Source organism: Dama dama, chromosome 7 (assembly GCF_033118175.1).
Source record: "Dama dama isolate Ldn47 chromosome 7, ASM3311817v1, whole genome shotgun sequence".
Classification (NCBI taxonomy): Eukaryota; Metazoa; Chordata; class Mammalia; order Artiodactyla; family Cervidae; genus Dama; species Dama dama.
The window spans coordinates 15,128,088-15,146,682 of record NC_083687.1 but is presented as its reverse complement, the minus strand read 5'-3'; the positions used below and the strand labels follow the sequence as shown (position 1 = coordinate 15,146,682).

General features: G+C 39.7%; 1 protein-coding gene across 2 annotated transcripts in view; it reads right to left on the bottom strand.

Moving 5' to 3' along the window:
• Positions 1-18,595, bottom strand: part of DNAH8 (dynein axonemal heavy chain 8) — a 318,410-nt gene that overhangs the window by 178,537 nt on the left and 121,278 nt on the right. For both annotated transcript variants that reach the window (XM_061146069.1, XM_061146068.1), the window contains exons 32-39: positions 16,840-17,039; positions 12,847-13,000; positions 11,056-11,219; positions 9,841-9,943; positions 8,528-8,632; positions 8,013-8,174; positions 4,887-5,111; positions 570-742 (exon numbers count right to left, since the gene is read on the bottom strand). In XM_061146069.1, coding sequence (XP_061002052.1) covers positions 570-742; positions 4,887-5,111; positions 8,013-8,174; positions 8,528-8,632; positions 9,841-9,943; positions 11,056-11,219; positions 12,847-13,000; positions 16,840-17,039 — 1,286 coding nt within the window. The remainder of the gene's footprint in view (positions 1-569; positions 743-4,886; positions 5,112-8,012; positions 8,175-8,527; positions 8,633-9,840; positions 9,944-11,055; positions 11,220-12,846; positions 13,001-16,839; positions 17,040-18,595) is intronic.

Here is an 18,595-nt window from a genome sequence, read left to right as displayed (position 1 = left end):
CATATAGAACCAGGTATTTGCAGGACATGTAAGAATGGCAAAGACCCAGTACTTGTCTAGTGTCATATACTAGAAAGAATGGTGAGGGGATGTGCCATTAACTGATTATTCATTCAGACCTGGCCAGGAAACATCACTTTAGGAATCAACTTCCACGTATGAAAAACCAGGAGACACCATTTACAAGGTACCTTCCTTCTTTGCAATTCTAACGACCCTCTTTAAGGCTCTAGAGAGCCTTAATCTGTAATCTTTGTCCATCCTGTAATCTCAACTTCATTACTCAACTTCTTTTTTTCTTTCCTTTTTTTTTTCAACTTCATTACTAAACTTCTCATAGTCGACATTCAAGCATCCTTTTATTGTTTTACTCTTTTCTATTTAATAAAAATTTAACCTATATGTACTTTTAAATAATGACAGTTATTTCATTGTTAGGCTTTGATGAGCGAGCCCAGAGCTGACAAGACAGCAATATGCTTTTGTTAACATTTCAAATGCAAATTTAAGACAATTGTAAGTACATGATTTAATTACACGAATGGAATAACAAAAATGGAGTTTCCTACCGATCTGTTAATGGGGTGATAACAAGACGATCAGTGCACCCCAGAAATTCATTCTGGTAAATAAAGTCAACATCTGTAATAGACACCACTGTTTGATCCAAATCTTCCTTAAAGTAAAATCTACTCTGTTTGAGCCATTCAAAATCAGTAACAGATCTGATATGCATTTTTACCTTAAAAACATGAAATATAAAGAGATTACATACTGAATTGCAATAGCATAAAACATAGCATATGGGCAATTTTTATATATTCATTCATTAGTTGATTCTTGTCATTTAATATACATTTACTGAGTCTTTCCTTGGAATGAATATTTAATAAGTCTTTCCTTGGAGTGCTGTGCTGGGTAAACAAAAACAGACACAGTTCCTGCCTTCTGAAGCTGGCAAAACACAAATCAGATACACAAGTAAATGCAATAAAGTAGGAAAAGAAACTCAAGGTCATGAAATTATGTAGCAAGAAGACCTCTCCTACTCTAGGTCTGAGGGAGACACTCAGAGAAAGAAACATCTAAACTAAACCCTGCAAAAAATAGTAGGAATTAGCTAGGGAAATAATAAATTAGCTAGGAAATAGCTAGGGGTGATGGAGGCATGAGAGAGCAAAACATTCTAGACAAAGACCCAGAAGATGTGGCTGGTGTGTTCAAGAAACTCCAAGAAGTTCAGTACTGCTGAAGCATCCAGGACTCTGGAGAAAGAGTGAGAGCTGAGGCTTCAGAGGGCAGAGGAAAGAGGTTGGGCACTGTCCTCATGGCAATGGGAGAGGCATGGCCCTATACGCACACACGCCTTCTTGCACCAGCACTGTGGCCAAACCAATCAATCTGCCCAGTCATCAGCTTACACCCATGGGCCAAGAGGCTTATACCCACGGGAGGCCAAGAGGCTCCCACCACCATGGATGCAAGCAACAGAAACCTGTGAGCACGTTTAGGAACAACATCCCACCACAATACTTCTACAGTGCTTCATGACTTTCCATCAGCAAACCTGGAGAAAACCCAGTCCTGCCCACTCAGGGGAATCAATATAAGAAGTGGCAAGTGGTCCCTTTCACTGCTTCTCCACCCAGGGGCCCACTTCCAGGTCATTCGGCTGACACTGAAAAACAGTCAGGCAACTGTACATGCTCAGTTCTCTATCTCATTCAGTCTTCGCGCTGTTTACTCTTTGCTGCTGTTTCATTGTCTATGATCTTGCTCCCCACTCCAGTTAAGATTTCTATCTTCCCTAAAGCATAGTTTGTATTCACCACCTTAAAAGGACTACTTTCAAGTAACAGTCCAGTCCACCCACAGGGACTCTGTTCTCTAGCACAGGCCCCTCAGCCATGGAGGGGCTACTACTTGCAAGTAGTAGCTAGCTACTTGCAACAGTCCTATGAGATGGTAAAGAGGGGATGGACCGGGGCTTGCCTGGTTGTCAAGTAGTTAAGAATCTGCCTGCGGAATGCAGGGGACACAAGTTCGATCCCTGGTCCAGGAACTAAGATCCCAAATGCCACGGGGCAACTGAGCCTGTGCGTCCCAACTCTGAGCCTGCATGCCCTAGAGTCTATCCTCTGCAACAAAAGAAGCCACCACATTGAGAAGCCCATGGACCACAGCTAGAGAGCAGCATTCGCCGAAACTAGAGAAAGCCTGCACATAGCAACAAAGAACCAGCACAGCCAAAAATAAATAAAAATAAGTACACTTTTAAAAATAAAGAGGGGGTTGAGGAGGAGAGTATAAAGAAGAATAGCTGGTATTTATTGAGTTGTTACTGTATATCAAAATACATTATGTTCTAAGTATTATATATGGAAAAATAAAATGCATACATGCGGGCTGAGAGGTACTATTTTACTTGGAATGCAAACTGAGGATGAGTTCACTAACAATTGAGATAAAAAGAAAAACGGCTTCAGAGTTTTAACTACGTGTATACTTTCTTTTAAAAAAAACCCACGTAAGGCAAGTAAAGCTATGCTCAGCGTTTTGATTTTAAAAAGAAGGATCTTCCATGAGACCTCAACTTTAAGAGACAGTGAGAAATGTACAGATATTCTCAATAGTACACTCACAGCAGGTATAGTAATGGATTCCATATGACTGCATCTTGAAGTGGACTTCAAGGAAAACCAAAGGTTAATGGTAATGGCAATTAAGCAAATCTGTAGAAGGCCAAAGCAACATGGTCTAAGTGTGTGGCTTTTTGATGGTTAGCATGAACCAGAGAAACCCTAGAGCACTGTTTCTTGAGCTTTAATATGCTTATGAATCACCTGGAAGTTGTACTGAAATACAGAGGATGCTTCAGTAGGTCTGCAGAGGGGCATGGTGGGGAGGCTGAAGATTCTGCTTTTCAAACAAGCTCCTAGCTCCTAGCCAGTTGTCGTACATACTTTGAGAAAGAAGGATCTAGATTACAGGGGAATAAATGGACTCCATGCCCTTCAATCTTCAGTAAATACAACTTATCTGATCAGAACTTTTGATACAAGTTGGAAACAGGTAGCCTGGGAATCATAGTCTCTAAAAAATGGGCCCCAAGTTGCATGAATTGTGGGTCTCTGAGGAAGGAAAAAGATACCTTAAAGACAGATCAAGTCAGGGACTTCCCTGGTGGTCCAGTGGTTAAGAATCTGACGGCCAATGCAGGGGACATGGGTTCAAGCCCTGGTCTGGGAATTAAGATCCCACATGCCGGGGGAAACTAAGCCTGAGAGCCACAACAACTGAAGCCCATGAGCCTAGAGCCCATGCCCTGCACAAGAGAAGTCACCACAATGAGAAGCCAGTGCACCTTAATTAGAGAGTAGCCCTCGCTTGCCATAATTAGAGAAAGCCCACTCGCAGCAATGAAGAGCCCATGTACCCCAACAAAGACCCAGCTCAGCCAAAAAGGAATGAATAAAAATTTAAGAAATGAAGTAGAGCACCATGTTCAAAATTTTTTTTAAAAAGTTAAACAGAATAATGCAATGGTCGTCAAAAACGAAGCTAGTCAAAATGACGGACTATCAAAACTGCCTGGGCTTCCTATCCCATAATAGACAACTACTTCTCAAGACCACTTGTTAGGGTCCTGTTTCCAAAGGGAATTCAAATATCCCTCCTACCCCCACTCTGCAGAATCTTGCCCACATCAAGTCCATGAAGACTTGTTGGACACTATCAACTGAACAGCCATAGGAAGCTTGGAAGCCATAGCAACCTGAAGCTTGGTTCTACTCAATCTGCACTTTTTTCACAACTGGCTCATCAGTTGGAGGAGCTAATCTAGAAGACATGACTGGCAGGTGGACCCATGAGCTGGATGGACCCAGGAAATCACAGGTTCCTCACCCTCTTCTCTGTCCCTGGAATGGGCATTCTGCCCACTGCTCCCATAGTGGGAACTATTTTCATAGACACACCTTTGAGAGAGGAACATGCCGTTGAGACCATCTGGATGGTATAGGAGGTAGTTAAGGCCTCTATACAAACTTATAAGATTCTGGCAGACAATGAAATAGAGTTACAGACGTAGAAAACAAAGCCACCAGGGGGTAAGTGGGGAGGGATAAATTGGGAGATCAGGATTGACATATACACACTACTGTATACAAAATAGGTAACAATAAAGACCTACTGAATGGCACAGGAAACTCTGCTCAATACGCTGTAATGACCTATATGGGGAAAGACTCTAAAAAAGGGGGGGAAATATGGATATGTATAACTCATTCACTTTTCTGTATAGCAGAAACTAACACAACACTATAAATCAACTATATTTCAATAAAATTATTTTTAAAATTCTGGCAGACAAATGCAGAGATTTACTCCTCTAGAGGCTGCCCAAGACAAGCCTCAAAAGTATTCCATAAATTTCCTCACTAAAATTGCTAACTACCAATCTGGAGTGGCATGCCTCTTTCTTCAGACTCTTCTTGTCCTCTGAGTACAGGGGCCAAGTCATGAACTAACATTGCCATAACTCACGACCAAGCCCACCATCATATTCTTGGTTATTGGCTTAAAGAAACAGTTCCAATCACATCAGTTGATTCCAGACTTTCAGAAGGCAAAACCTGAATACACACACATGACTGTTAAAACTACCAAACATATCTACTACTATATCTACTATATATATCTATATATAAAACTACCAGTATATATTTGTAGACATTTTATAGGCAAAGCTGGTTGTGAGAAAGGACCAAACAGATGGAAGGTTCAGATAAGCTAGGAAGTATGTATAATACTTAACCATTAATTATTAGAAGCACTAACTTATTAATACACTAGATTACTTTAAATTAAGAAAAAAAATACTTTACCAAGTCATCAAAAATATCTCTCTGATGCACATGGATTGTAATTAGAGTTTCAAATTTCACTCTGTCAAACTTGCTCAGGTCATGTGTTGTCTGACTAATTAGCGTATTTAGAATATCCAAAAATTTCTGGTTTGTCACTTGCATGATTTTCCTGTCATCTTTTGCATTATTTAAAGCCTCTTCTGAATCATGTGTCCACAACATCTGAATTCCCAGAAGGCCAACCTAGAAATCCAGCAGACAAATAAGTTTACCAAATATTTAAAGCATACCTGTGATAAAATTTAGTGTTCACTTATTCACATTGAGGTGAATAGTCTTATTGATTTTCAACTAAAAAAAGGACATGCATTTCTTCACTCTCAAAGGGGAGAAATCACTGAAAGTTCAAACAATTGATTATTTATTTCAATGTGGACAGATAATAATTTAAACAACTGCTACGATTTATGGAATTATATGTGCATTAATGGAATATGCTTGGGGAATTTTTCTATAGAGGGCTTAAGACCCATATACCTTCATACAATGATTTTCCTTTCTCAAAAAAACAAGTGGAAATAACAGATTATTGTGTATTTTTCTTCAGCAGAATTTTCCAAAGGTTTGTTTGCATCTTCTAAAAAGGATATGCTGCCTATCTCTTTCCTTAATCTCATTCTAATATCCTTGTCTCTATGTACATCTACTTCTCTTTCTACATATAGATCTAAAAGAGACAGAGATAGACAGAGACAGAAAGTCAGATAGGGGGAAGCTTGTCCTTTGCCTCCTGAAGAAGGCATAGGAAAACTGTGAGTTGATGGTCACCTTACCTACGATTTCCACCCCAGGAAAGGAAATGAAAGCGGTCAGAACTTGCCCTCCCCTCACCCCCTCATCTGCAACAACTGTCCCTTTGGGAGCTTCTGTTCTTCCCCAGAGTCAGGCAACAGATCCAAGATCATTTGAACCAAAGAGGAATTCCACATCTGGTAGAGGAAGGAAAGTGTGTGAGTGGCATATGGATTCTACAGGCATGGCGTTCAACGTAGGCAAAGCAGGAATAAAACCCTCTCCTTATCCCTGCTTCCTCTGGAACATCAATAATTTTCCTGCTAGAGCAGTGGCCAGTCCTGGGTCTGCAGGTGAAGATAAACGAAGCCCTGGGATGGACAGGAAATAGCTGCTGTCAGGAAGCTCTGGATAGCAAGCAGATTCTCTTTGCACAATGCAGAGAGAAACAAGGCAGAAATGGCAGTGTAAGGCTGTCTGATTTAAAGACCAAGGAGACTTCAGACCCTGCAAAATCATAGTGGTACATTTAAAAAACTGACTATAAATTATGTTTCTCACTAGGTTTAAGAAGGCAGGGGACTTCATAGTGAAAACTGGAGGATGTTTCATTACAATAAAACACAAAATAAAAATAAAAAACAAAATTCTCATCAATATTATTTGGTGTCTATGATGAGCACAGTAAAAAATACTGAAAAGGAACACACTAAAATACTGTCATCATTTCCAGGTGGTGGAAATATGGGACAATTTTATTTTCACTTTTATATTCTTCAAATGTTTCCAAATTTTTGCAACAAGGATCCATTGTGTTCAAAATCTTCAAAATGCATTTGAGAAAAAAAAAGAGGTGAAACTTTAAACAATTTTAGATAAAAAATTAACACAGTAACGGGAAAATTGATGCTGGAAAACTGCTTTTTAAAATGCAATTTAAAGACAGTAATATATGTATTGAATGAATATATTAAATAAGTATATATTGAATGAAAATACAGAAAATGAATATACATATTCATTAATTTTTCCATACAACTGAAATTTGCCTACTACAATGTTATGATTTTTACCTAAAAAATCTTTTATCTAAAAATACATACACACATTATATGAAAGTCCTAAAAGTTGGTCAATTTTCCTATTATATCCTGTCCAACTTCACCACTGTTTTAAATTTGCTTTTCAGCTTTTCCAACTGTAATGCTGTATCTCCTTCCAACTGTAATCATGCTTTCCTACAGGAGGGAAACTATGTTGATTTAGCCTAAGGAGCTATTTTCCTCAACTTATCAAATACAGTATTTTATAAAGCTTTGTCACAAAGGTAATAATGCTAATAAGAATATTAAAGCTTGCCAAGAATATTACACAATACAAAAGCAATATTAACATATTCTCTTCATTGAAGATTGACTCTGTATTTGTGTCATTTGAATAATATCATAGCATTTCAGCTGTCTCCACTGTGTGTGCAGTAATTCAGGATTTGGGGTTTGGGTTGGGAAGAGCAGTTGGGTTTTGCTAAACCCGCCTATATTTTTCTTGCCTTCTATCCCTCACTGTCTCTGACCCAGATCACAAATCATCACTCTTCATTTACCTTGGCTGAAAATGTAATGAAACTGTTACTTCCTCACTTGCCATGTCCAGCTTTAATAACACCTGGCACACGACACTACACTACAAAGGGCAGGAGGGCTTTTCAAGAAAACACCCGCTCCAGCCTCTTCAATGTCTTCTCTCTAAAAACTTAGCTCATGAGAAGAAGTCCTTCAACAGTTTATGCCAATGTTTAATTACTTGAAGGGAAAGTAAACAAAAGGCAAGATGGATTTCATTTCAGGAAAAGGTACGGTGACCCCTTTTATGTATGTCTACATCTGTATCTGTGTCTGTATTTATCTGCATATGGATAGAGATAGATGTTTTTATACATACACAGGTGTCTTTTATACAAGATGAAATTTCTCTTTAGTGCTTTAGTCTCAGTGAAGATCCCCAACAGTGGGAGAACAGTGCAAACCCTCTTCTGGGGGGACGGCGTGGGTTGGACTAGAGACGTGTAGGAGAGGACAAGCGGGTGGCTGGGGGCCTGGGGGTGGGTGGGCCTCTCTAGCTTGTTCAAAGCTAGAACGGCTTCCTTGAAAAGGAAATGGCAACCCACTCCAGTATTCCTGCCTGGAGAATTCCATGGACAGAGGAGCCTGGCAGTCTGCAGTCCATGGGGTCACAAAGAGTTGGACATGACTGAGCGACTCACACACAGAACAGCTTCCACACCATCAGGCTGACTGTTCCCTGAATGTCTGTCCCCTTTACTTCTATTCTTTGAATGTTGTGCGTCCTCACCTGTGCTGGAAAGTGATTGAGGAAAGGTAACAGTTGAAATCCTGAATCACTGATTTGATAGAATGCAGATCTAATTATATTGTGCAATGATGACATCTGCATTTTTAATAAGTCCAGAAGCCAAATCTCCACGGGACCTTTGGCCATAACAGGATTATCCAACTGAAAAAGTATATTACAAGTAGGTTACAAATGGACAGTAATTTGATATTTTTACAAATGTCCTAAATCACAGTACCTCAAGGCAAAGCAAACAATTTCACACAAAATACTTAAAACATGAGTAAAATTAATTAATAATGTAGCAAGAAGTAAAGATCATTTGGTCTAAAACTTTCACTGTTTAGGTGATAAAATGAATTCCAGAGAAATTAAATGAGTTATCTAAACTAGTGTGTAACAAAGCCAGGACTACAGAACTAGAACCTGACTCAATGCCCTCCCTTTCTCTCATAAGAGAACTGCATTCTAAATTTTAAAGAAACCCTAACAAAATTTTAATCAAGTTAAATTACAATGATTTTTTCTCCTTCTCTTGATATGACAGCCATGATACGATCGTAGTCTTTTGCATGAAAGGTCACCTCATTTATGTTGTCAGACACTGCAGGGAGATGTGGCTATAAGAAAACACAAGACAGAGCAAACACATCATACACGAGGTTAAACACAAAAGCTGCAGGAGACGTGGGTTCAATCCCGGGGTTGGGAAGAGCCCCTGGGGGAGGAAATGGCAACCTACTCCAGTATTCTCGCCTGGATAATTCCATGGACAGAGAAGCCTGGCAGGCTACATTCCATGGGATCTCAAAGAGTCAGACACGACGGGTCAACTGAGCATGCATGCAAACACAAAAGCCATTGAGACGTTTCTTAAAAGCTTTGCTATCTTTTTTTTTTAATATTTGTAAAAGATTAAGAATTTACTTCATTGTCTCAAAAAAAAAAAAAAAAAAGAAACCCCTTCTTTGACCCTTGACTGACTTGGAAGCCCACTTAAATCCAGCCCTCCACAATGTTTCCTCCAAGACCTCCAGATGCCCCTCCTCTTACATTATGTAGACTGAACTAGTGACTGTCATCCTCCTCCCAGTGGAGACTGAACCACACTGTCCCTGTCCCCTCCCTCCCAGGGACAGGTCAGTCCTCCTATCTTGGCTCTGTGTCTGCCTCACACAGCTTCTGCTTCCTTCCTGTCCTTTCTCATCCCCACAACTCCCCGGAAACCAACAAGGAAGGTATCATTAGCTGTTTCCCAGCTTCCCAAACCAGAAATGGTCCTGGGATGGGGTTTCAGTGCCGCCACACTCAGTTCTGTGTAGTTTTTCTCTTCCTCCTGGAATTACTGCCCTTCGAAATGGCTAAAAGCATTTGAGAAGCATGCTGGACAGGAAAAAAGGGACAGATTTAAACCACAATCCCTACCTGATCTAAGAATATTTAGATTTAAATACTCATAACAATGAGTTACATTTAGTGAGCACATACTTTGTGTCAGGTACTTTTGATGCATTATCTTGCATAATTCTTATGACAAGCCTATGAGGTGGAAATGATTAATATTCTGATTTTACAGACAAGAAAACTGAGACACAGGAAAATTAAGTAACTCGCTAAGATTACCCAACTGGTGAGTTGCATAATTGATAGCTCTTGCCTCCAGCTGATGGGCTCCAAATACAAAGAAAATGAGGCATTTTATAACCAATGTAATTTTTAATACACTTCTTTCCTGACTGCACTTTTAAGATGTTAACTTCATTTTTATTTTTTATTACACAGGCTACGGAAAAAAAGGATTTAGGTAACAGACATTTAGATGACATACCTGGATGGTATGGGAATCACTGGCTTGTCCAAGAATTTCCAGGAGAACTGGATCAGACACAAAGAAGAATCTTGGAAATAGTAATCGCTTCTTCTCCAAATACCTTTAAACAAAGTCACATTACCAAATAATTTTTTCTGAATTACTGATTTTGGGGTTTTTAGACAAGACATAATCACTAATATCAATAAGATAGTAGCAAACACTTATAGCCATTTCCCATTTGAAAAGTCCTGCTCCACCATAGATGGCACTTGGGAAAACAAGTGGAAATAAGTGATTCAGAACAAGGCATCATCTATAGTATTCTTTCTCATCAAGAGCCCTCCTGCAACCCTTCTAAGAGTACTATGAACCTCAAGCTTAAATGCTTGAGGGTGAGCATACAATTTATCTCCAAACCAGGATATTTTGAGGGTGAAAGCGGGGTGGGGGCAACTAGCCATTCAGTCAGGACAAAGGCAAAAATTTGGACAAACTGGGGTATATTTTCACCCTATTTAAAAAGAAAGTGAGAAAGAACTGCCTTTGAAGAAAATTATCTGTGAATTTGTTTGGCTAATTGCTCTCTGAGTGCACCTCTCTACTCCACACCTGCAGTGTGTTGACTGGTAGCCCCCAGAAGACGTGTCCACATCCTATTTCCTGAAATCTGTAAATATGGTCTCATTTGGAAAAGAGGCCTTTGCAAATGTACTGAAGTTAAAATATCTCGAGAGGAGATCATCTTGGATTATCCAGATGAGTCCTAAGTCCAATGACAAGTATCCTCATAAGACACACACAGGAAGAGGAGAAGGACATAAAAGACTGGAGTTATGTAGCCACAAGCCAAGGGTAGTCCCAGAGCCACCAAAACCTGGGAGAGGCAAGGGAAAATTCTCCCTAGAGCCTTCAGAAGGGGCTGCTACCTTGACTTTAGACTTACGGTCTCCAGAACTGTGAGAAAATAAGTTCCTGTCATCTTAAAACACCCAGTTTGCAGTAATTTGTCACAGCAGCCCTACAAAACTCATACAATGCCTTAATTCACCCACCCTAACTTGAAGCTGTCTTTTTTTACAAAGAAATTAAATTTATGTGAAATGTTAAATTCCTAACACCACTTCAACCATCACTACCAAACCAGAAATGCAGTCAATTCTATTAAAGTTTGTTTGGGATAAAACACCATCACATATAAAATGTTAGGCAATGAAAAAATTAAACTCTTACCCTGTAAGTGACTTCTGACATACTTCTAATTGTTCGTGTAAATGAGGTAAAAGCTGCCCCATGGTTTCGTCTCCAACACAGCAACTAATCACATTGGGATTCTCATGAGCTCGCTGCATTATCTTTATCCATGACTTGTCGATATTCTGAAAACGTTTTGCTTCCTAAAGACAAACACGTAGTCAGTAAAAGTCGGCATGTGGATGACTGAATGAAGCAAAGTCTTCACTATGGCATCTCCTATAGCTCCTCAAGCCACCCTATTAATCTTAGGCTACATAATTTAAAGGAGCATTTTTTTTTCATCTGAATTAACTTTGAACAACAGAAACCCAAAGACATAAAACTGTTTATTGAAATGCTGTCCTATCACAATAGGGTTTACCACTAATTCATTTCCATACATTTAATACATTTTTCAAAGTGCTGCATGATTAATTTTCAGTGCTATCAACTTAAATCGCAAATCTAGTCTTTCAGCACCCCAGGTGTTTTGGTTTGATGAGCAAACTGAAGAAGCATGAAAATAATTTGATCTCAGTATCTTTGGAATAATTAAAGCTTAATAGTGCCCCAGGAAAAAGAAAAGGAGAAAACAGTAAAAATCCAAAACAAAGCTTCATTTAAATTTTTGCAAATGAAAATCTACTATTTACTATGAATGATATTAAGCTTGCATTCGATTGCAAAAATGCTTTTAGAAATTAGCATAATCTTGCCTCTATCAAAAGTTTTAAGTGCACTTTTGAAAAAAATATAACTTTCTGATTAAAAAAGAAAAGATTTCTGTTTTAAAAATGTGTTACAAAGGGAAACCAGCTACTTTCGAAATGCTTTTGTCCTTGATTTTGAAACTACAAAGATTTGCGACCCCATGGACTGTGGCCTGCCAGGCACCTCTGACCATGGAATTCTCCAGGCAAGAATACTAGAGTGGGGAGCCATTCCCTTCTCTAGAGGATCTTCCCAACCCAGGGATCAAATCCGGTTCTCCTGCATTGCAGGTGGATTCTTTACCGTCTGAGCCACCAGGGAAGCCCCATAGAGATGCCATAGGTATGGAAATTCAAAAGAATAGGACTAATTCTACAAAAGGAAAATTACCTCTATAGAATAAAGATATTAGTAATGTATGGGTATTCATTTAATAGGTCTCAATAAAGCTGTTTTAAATAATTTGTTACAGGTTTCTAAGGCTAAGTTTCCTTGCTTCCTATTTCTGATCTACTATTAGTTAACTTACTAGTAGTTAATTTGTGTTTACGGATTACAGATTATTTTAACTCAGAGGAATAAGTCTAACTCTTAGAAGAGATGAACGTCTCTTCTTGAACTTCTCTTCTATGATAACTTAGTAGTATCATATTTGAATGCACCTCACCTCCTCAGACAACCTGGAGATTTGAAAATATTATGTTTATAATGTATATTTATAAAATACTATGAGTTTCTTCTTTCTATTAATGTAAATTAAAGGTCAGCAGTTTGCAAATTTTTTGTTGATGGCAAGATATCAAACATTTTAGGCTTTGTAAGGCCATATGGTTTCTGTTACAACTACTCAACTGTGCCACTGTAATGCTAAAGCAGTCACAGACAGGACAGAAATGAATGGACATGGTTGTATTCCAATAAAGCTATGTTTACAAAACTAGGTGAGTTGGCCACAGTTTGCAAACCACTGGTGCAAATCATCAAGACATGACCATATGTCTTTCTGAAGATTTCTACAGGACATATAGACAACATACACCAAACTATTCTATCAGCAGTTACAAAAGCCGTATTTACCTGTGGTAGCTGTTTGGCTATGTCACCACCTACAAAGACAGCTTCAAGATAAACCCAAAGGTTCTGGACTACTAGCCACTCTTCAATTATATCTGAGGAAGTAGACAATTTATACACCCAATTCTGAATATTTTTTTTAAATGGAGCATTATATCTAAAAAGTAAGAATGGAAAAATATTACATTTTAAGAGAGATTCAGACAATAGTAGGCTTTAACAAAATAATTTACAGGAGAAATAGTCCTTTGACAATGAATATTTTTTCCTACAAAAAAAAGAAGCTCCTATTAAATTTCATAAAGTAAATGAGATATTTGCATTTTTATGAATAAAACATAGAATTATAGTGATCTCACTTACTGTTCCCATGTATCAGTGATAAACTAAGAAATCTGCCTCGTTTTAAGCTACAGAGGTCTAGCAAAGGAATTGTACGGGTTGCTCCTTGGAGTATAGGGAAAATACGGACTAAGATGGCCTGCCAAGACGTCTATGAACCAAATCCAACTGGGGAGTGCTCATGAGAATAACACATAGGGCCCTGTTGTCACTGGTCTGTGGAATGACTAACACAAGGCCTGGGGCAAACTTGAGGTCTGACGTTCACTACAAATGTGCTCTTCCTTACCCACAGACTGCTGATTCCACCAGGCACTGTGCCCGTAGATTCTGCAGTGTTAAAAGATCCAGAACTGCTACTCCCAAAAAGCCCCTGTTGGTGTTGTTCAGTCACTCAGTCAAGTCTGACTCTTTGCAACCCACGGACTGCAGCATGCCAGGCTTCCCTGTCCTCACTATCTCCTGGAGTTTGCTCAAACTCATGCCTGTTGAGTCGATGATGCCATCCAACCAACTTATCCTCTGTCGCCTCCCTCTCCTCCTACCCTCAATCTCTCCCAGCATCAGGGTCTTTTCCAATGAACTCTTCACATCAGGTGACCAAAGTATTGGAGCTTCAGCATCAGTTCTTCTAACGAATATTCAGAGTTGACTTCCCTCAGGACTGACTGGTTGGATCTCCTTGCCGTCCAAGGGACTCTCAAGTGTCTTCTCCAGCACCACAGTAGGAAAGCATCAGTTCCTCAATGCTCAGCCTTCTTTATGGTCCAACTCTCACACTGTACATGACTACTGGAAACACCATAGCTTTGACTATACAGAGTTCTGTCGGCAAAGTGATGTCTCTTCTTTTTAATATGCTGTCTAGGTTTGTCATAGCTTTTCTTCCAAGGAGCAAATGTCTTTTAATTTCATGGCTGCAGTCACCATCTGTGGTGACTTTGGAGCCCAAGGAAGTAAAGTCTGTCACTGTTTCCATTTTTTCCCCATCCTGCTTTTTCACCACTGGGGCTAGCTAAAGAGTTCATGAGACTACAAGGTGTCCAAAAAGCTGGGCACAAATAAGAAACACAAGAAACAGAGTGGATGCCATGAGGAAGTGATGGGAAGACACTGGGTAAAGACCCAATTACCTGCAGTTGGATTAAGAAGCCAACTTCAGTTTGTGGCAATGCAACTGTATAGCTTTGAAGTTGTGTAGTGGCACTTCCTGGTGAGTGACATTTGTACAGTCTTAAAAGTTTTTTTGGTCCAGGACAGAGTGACTTGAAGGGATTCACATATAGAATGGGGTTATTCTGGGTATAGTCTGATGCCTGAATGTAATCTTTGATTTCTACAGAAGCCTATGGAGGTATAAAGTGGTTGTACAAAAACTGCCCCAAAGAGGTAGATGAGTTGGTCTAGTAGAGAGAGGCATTTTTTTCTCAACTCACAATTTATAGTGTGCATCTGACCATCAGTCTAGAGCTGAAAGGCAGTCAATATGCCAAAAGCACCTTCAAAATCAATACATGTAGACCAAGAGGGTGTGGATAAGCATTTTAGGGAGCTGAACCACCTAGATAGATGGAGTTAAAAATAACTTTGCCCAGAAATTTTTGAAAAGAGTCATCTTTGATGGTGTATAACTTCCCAACATGAAAAATGGGGATTTGAAATAAAATCACTAATGACAAGTTTTTGTCCTTTGGCCAGGTATTTGCATTGCACAACTTTGTGTGGTAGAACCTGTTAATGACAGAAAAGAAGGCTCAAGGAACCCCACAGAATCAGGGGCCCACCAGGAAAGTGTCACAATCCAGGAATTTGAGGTGAGTCAAGTCTCACCCATGGAAATACACAATTTCTTCTGACATCACATCTGAATAGCCCTAGAGATTCATCTGGCACTTACTACAAGATAAGGCTATGGTTGGCTCTGGAAGAGGCATTCTGGATCCAGTTGGTGCTGCAAAGTTTTCTAGAAGGAGGATCTCCCATAGTGTTGTGACTTCTCAGATATCCTTATACTCTTCCTAGCAGGACCTCAACATTGAGTTTACTAGTACAATAAATTAGTACTATAACTACTCAGATTACTTTGCCAAACAAAGCTATGGTGTTTCCAGTAGCCATGTATAGATATAATAGTTGGACCATAAAGAATGTTGAGTGCCAAAGAATTGATGCTTTTGAACTGTGGTATTGGAGAAGACTCTTGAGAGTCCTTTGTACTGCAGGGAGATCAAACCCAGTCAATTCAAAAGAAATCAATCCTGAATATTCATTGGAAGAACTGATGCTGAAGCTGAAGATCCAATATTTTGGCAACCTGATGCAAAGAGTCAACTGATTAGCAAAGACCCTGATGCTGGGAAAGATTGAAGGCAGGAGGAGAAGGGGATGACAGAGGAAGAGATTGTTAGATGGCATCACCGGCTCAATGAACATGAGTCTGAGCAAACTCCGGGAGATGGTGAAGGATAGGGAAGCCTGGCGTGCTGCAGTCCATGGGGTCACAAAGAGTCAGACACGACTGAGCAACTGAACAACAACAACTCAAGTTATATGCAAGTTAACAACAAAATTAAGAAAAGTTTCAAATTCTGAATTCCTGGGTTGCACAACCAGGCTCAGATGAATCTAGAGCCTTTCTTCAAGATATCATCATTCAGGAAATCAAGATGGCAAACTTTGCAATGAACCATGGCAAAGCAGCAGCCTGTGAAGTCCAGGAACCACTGAATAGCCAATGGTCACCTTTGCCAGGTTATTCAGATTCCCTGAAAGCAGAGGATGATCCCTAGGAGTTTAAGCCCAGCAAGTGCATCCTAGAACTCCTAGGAGTTTTGTGAGTTAATGCATTATTAAAATGCAAGACTGTCTTTGGGCTAGAGGTGTTGCAGGATGTCATTCATTAAACAGTGATCCCAACCTGCAGATAGGGTATTAGAATCCCCATGCACCCTGGGCACTGACCTCTGCTAATGACCTCTGAAATAATGTGATGCATTTCTTAGGTGTGTTAGGGTAAAGACCAGTTAAGAATCACTGGACAGTCAGCTAGGGGATTAGAGGTTGGTAATACTCAGACCAGGGCTTGAGAGTATATTTAATCTGACTAGGTCCCATTTCCTAAAGCTGCACTTGAGATCACAAGTCACTTTCAAGCTGATTCAGTAGTCCCATGATAGACAGATCACCTCATTTAGGCTGCAGTGGACCCAGCACAGATGTGGGCTTTTCACCATAAAAATCCAAATGTGAGTGTCAAGCCCCCAATAGTATATTCCTTCATGTTTGCCAGCCTACTTTTCTTGGGCTATTGGGTGAACACTTGAGGAGGTTCAGCCAAGGAGGACAATGACAAAAAAAAATCAAAGAATGAGATAGAAAGATAAAATGAAGATGTCATCTTGGTAGGGAGTCAAGATATTCAGAAGATGAGCTGCCAATTTGGGGGAGAATAATTATGATGGGAAGGTGAGTAACAAAAAAAAATTGAGGCCATGATTATTAGGGAAAATAGGTAGTTCATGTAAGGACTGACAAGAGTCAACCCTTTAGGTCAGAATCTCATGTTCTGCCACAGCTACAAAATTGGAGTTTTATCTAAAATTATATTACCCTAAATGACAAATCAAAACCTTCCCCTGCAAATTATACAATTACCTGTTGCTTAGTAAGGAACCTAAAACCATTAAACTGTCCTCCATCAAGGTGATAATCTCTCCCGATTCAGTTCCTTTGAGCAGGAGTTCTCCCTTTCCCTTAAAGGTTGCAAAACTCAGGTTCTGATTGGTCCAGTTCTCAATCACCTGAGTCAGCTTAGCTTCAATATCCTTCTCCTTAATGGCAGATATGCAAATATCCTTCAGAGGGAAATCAAAGAATATGTCATGACATTTTCAATTACAAATTCAGTGCATTAGAATCACAGAACTTTTTAGTTTGGCCCTAGAAAATCATTGGGGTTCCCAGGTTGCGCAGAGGTAAAGAACCTGCCTGTCAATGCAGGAGCCACAGGTTCAATCCCTGAGTCAAGAAGATCCCCTGGAGAAGGAAATGGCAGCCCACTTCAGTATTCTAGGAAAATTCCATGGACAGAGTAGCCTGATGGGCTTCAGTCCTGGGATTGCAAAGAGTTGGACACAACTGAGATACATGAGATATGGAACTTAAATCATGTTTCATGTTTATATTTTTAATTGTTGTTTTTCAGCCAACATGGACATAATCACAGCCGCACCCTGGCTTGTTAAAAGAAGCAAATGAGAATATATGTGAGATTCTTTTGAACTCTTTAAAGTAATATATAAACATTGCTATAGTCCCACCTCTTCTAACCCTAATATGAATATCTCACTTGATTAAAAGTTAATTCTAATTTTTATGGATTTTCCTGTTTTTCTGAGAATTTTTGATATGAAAGTCTCACAAAGGTAAATAAAATTAAGGTATTTTCCCAACATACCTCAATTGATTTTCCTACTTGGACTCACAGAATCTCAGAGATGGGAAAGGATATGAAGGTGCAAGGAATTTCCACAAATTAGTGTGTAGGAGAGCTTCCCTAGTAACTCAGATAGTAAAGCAACTGCCTGCAATGCAGGAGTCCTGGGTACGATCCCTGGGTTGAGAAGCTCCCCTGGAGAAGGAAATGGCTACCCACTCCAGTATTCTTGCCTGGACAATTCCATGGACAGAGGAGCCTGGCGGGCTACAATTCATGGCATCATAAGGAGTCAGACACGACTGAGCGACTAACACACACAGTGTGTAGTAAGTGTAATAAGAGTGGTGTTAACTGTTGTGAGTTCTGAGAAGGGAGAAATGACTTTTGCCTACAGTCAGGAGGAAAGGCTTCATGGAGGAGGGCACGTCTGAGAATAAGTAGGATACCAACAGGGGGAGGGAGAGGACATTTGATAAGAAGGGAAAAGGCTTCCTTTCGAGGCAGTGACTGAAGTAACAGTAAGCAGTCAGCTAGGCTCCTAGCAGGGTACGTGGAGCAAAGAAGAATGTGTTGGCATAGACAACGCCGAGACTCTGTTTAGGGGGAAAATAACTAATAACTGAATCCTAGAATTCCCTGGACTTGCGAAATGAACTTTTCAAAAGCACAGCCTATGAACAGCTATACTCTTAAGTGTAAAAACCTACTGTAAGAATGAAGTGATCATCAAAGTTTGGTTTTTTTTTAATTTCTTGATTGTTTCCTTCAATAGTATTTGAACAGCATTTATAGGGCAAAAATGCTTCAAAAACAAAAGTTTTGACATATATATACTGTTAAAAAGAAGCAACCGCTCCCAAATTCAGGGCTTATGTCCTTGAGACCCACAAGCCCATAATGAACTGAGAAATAGCTCTTGAATAGCTTGCTTGTACTCACCCAACCCAGGGCCCAGCACAGAGGCAGCTTACT